Source organism: Morone saxatilis, unplaced genomic scaffold, assembly GCF_004916995.1.
Source record: "Morone saxatilis isolate NCDOM2014 unplaced genomic scaffold, NCSU_SB_2.0 Contig11, whole genome shotgun sequence".
Lineage (NCBI taxonomy): Eukaryota > Metazoa > Chordata > Actinopteri > Moronidae > Morone > Morone saxatilis.
This window is the reverse complement of record NW_023339663.1, coordinates 12,115,958-12,117,292: the sequence shown is the minus strand read 5'-3', so window position 1 is coordinate 12,117,292 and position 1,335 is coordinate 12,115,958. Positions and strand designations below refer to the sequence as shown.

Genomic DNA, 1,335 nt, shown 5'->3' with positions numbered 1-1,335 from the left:
AATGAGCGTCATGTGATGGTGCGCGTAGGCGGAGGCTGGGAGACCTTTATAAGTTACCTGCAGAAACACGACCCCTGCAGAGGAGCAGGACCGGTCGGCAGATCTGAGGTCAGGGTCTGTAGGGACAAAGCGAAGCCGCCCAGTTTGAACATCTCATCTGACAGCTACATGGTGGTCGGTGCCCATTACCGTGGCAAGAAGTAGACTCTCAAACTGCTCACTTTTTGCTTCTGGCTCTGGGCAGCAGCGTTGAACATTTCACTTAATCAGACCAAACTGTACAAGGTTAATGATATAACATACAGCTCAAATCCCTTTTACCTCAAGTTTAAAAGGAAATTCACATTTTTTTTATTCCCAACAGTTTTGTCAGCTGATTGTTATGTGTATGAATCAACCAACTGTAACAACTTGTCAGTGAAACCACATGACTGTATATTTGCAATCATTAGTCATTGAGTAAAATTAATTCATGATTTAATCTCACATAAATGGCCAAAACATTCGCTGGTTCCAGCTCCTTCAATTTGAGGATTTACTGCTTTTCTTTGTCATACATGATAGTCAACTGAATTTGGCTATATTTGGCTTTTAGACTGTTGAATAATCTGCAGAATAATAAACAATGACAATGATTGTTAGTTGCAGCACTACTTGTTATGTAATGTTATATCATAACTTTCATATAATCATCTTGATCATCAAATATGCTTAGGTTTTGTAGTACTGTATGCAGTAATGTCATTATAGTCATACATGTGTACTGTTGTAGTTTAGTTAGTAAACATACAGCTATGTGTTTATATATAATATCACGGCACTATAGTTTAAATATGTATGTTTAAGCTTTTATATTTTGGATGTTCTAGCAGCAGTTTGAGTAGTAGTTTTAAAGATTTACGCATACTGACTTTTAATGTTTGGAGTTATTTTTCTTATTTTACTGGACAAAACTTTTCTGTTTAGAATAAATAATAAATGCTTTTTGAATTAAGAGAAAATCTTGCACATGCAGCCTGAATTGCAGCTCTTCTTTTTATAGTATATATCATAATTGGTCATTTATTTAGTATTATGTATCACACAATGAATGGAAAACAGCATTATTTCTTGTTTCTCATTTACTTTTACATTATTTGCCTGTGGCAGAGATTTTATCACCTCAGCCTTAAAAAGGCAAAGACACAAAACATCAAGTCCTCCCTCTAGATGGCACCATGTCCTAAGTGACAAAAGGCCAAGCCTCGCCTCCATGCTTGTTGGAGGAGGGTGCTGTCAACACTGCTGTTAAGATCGTGTCTCGCCTCTCTTGGACATTCATCTCTTAGTTGGACT

At 36.9% G+C, this 1,335-nt stretch overlaps 1 protein-coding gene across 1 annotated transcript in view; it reads left to right on the top strand.

The window, feature by feature from the left end:
* gas2b (growth arrest-specific 2b) overlaps nucleotides 1-204 on the top strand; it is a 16,265-nt gene extending 16,061 nt beyond the window's left edge. The window contains 1 exon segment of the mRNA XM_035652030.1: nucleotides 7-204. Coding sequence (XP_035507923.1) covers nucleotides 7-204 — 198 coding nt within the window.
* The last annotated feature ends 1,131 nt before the right edge of the window (nucleotides 205-1,335 follow it).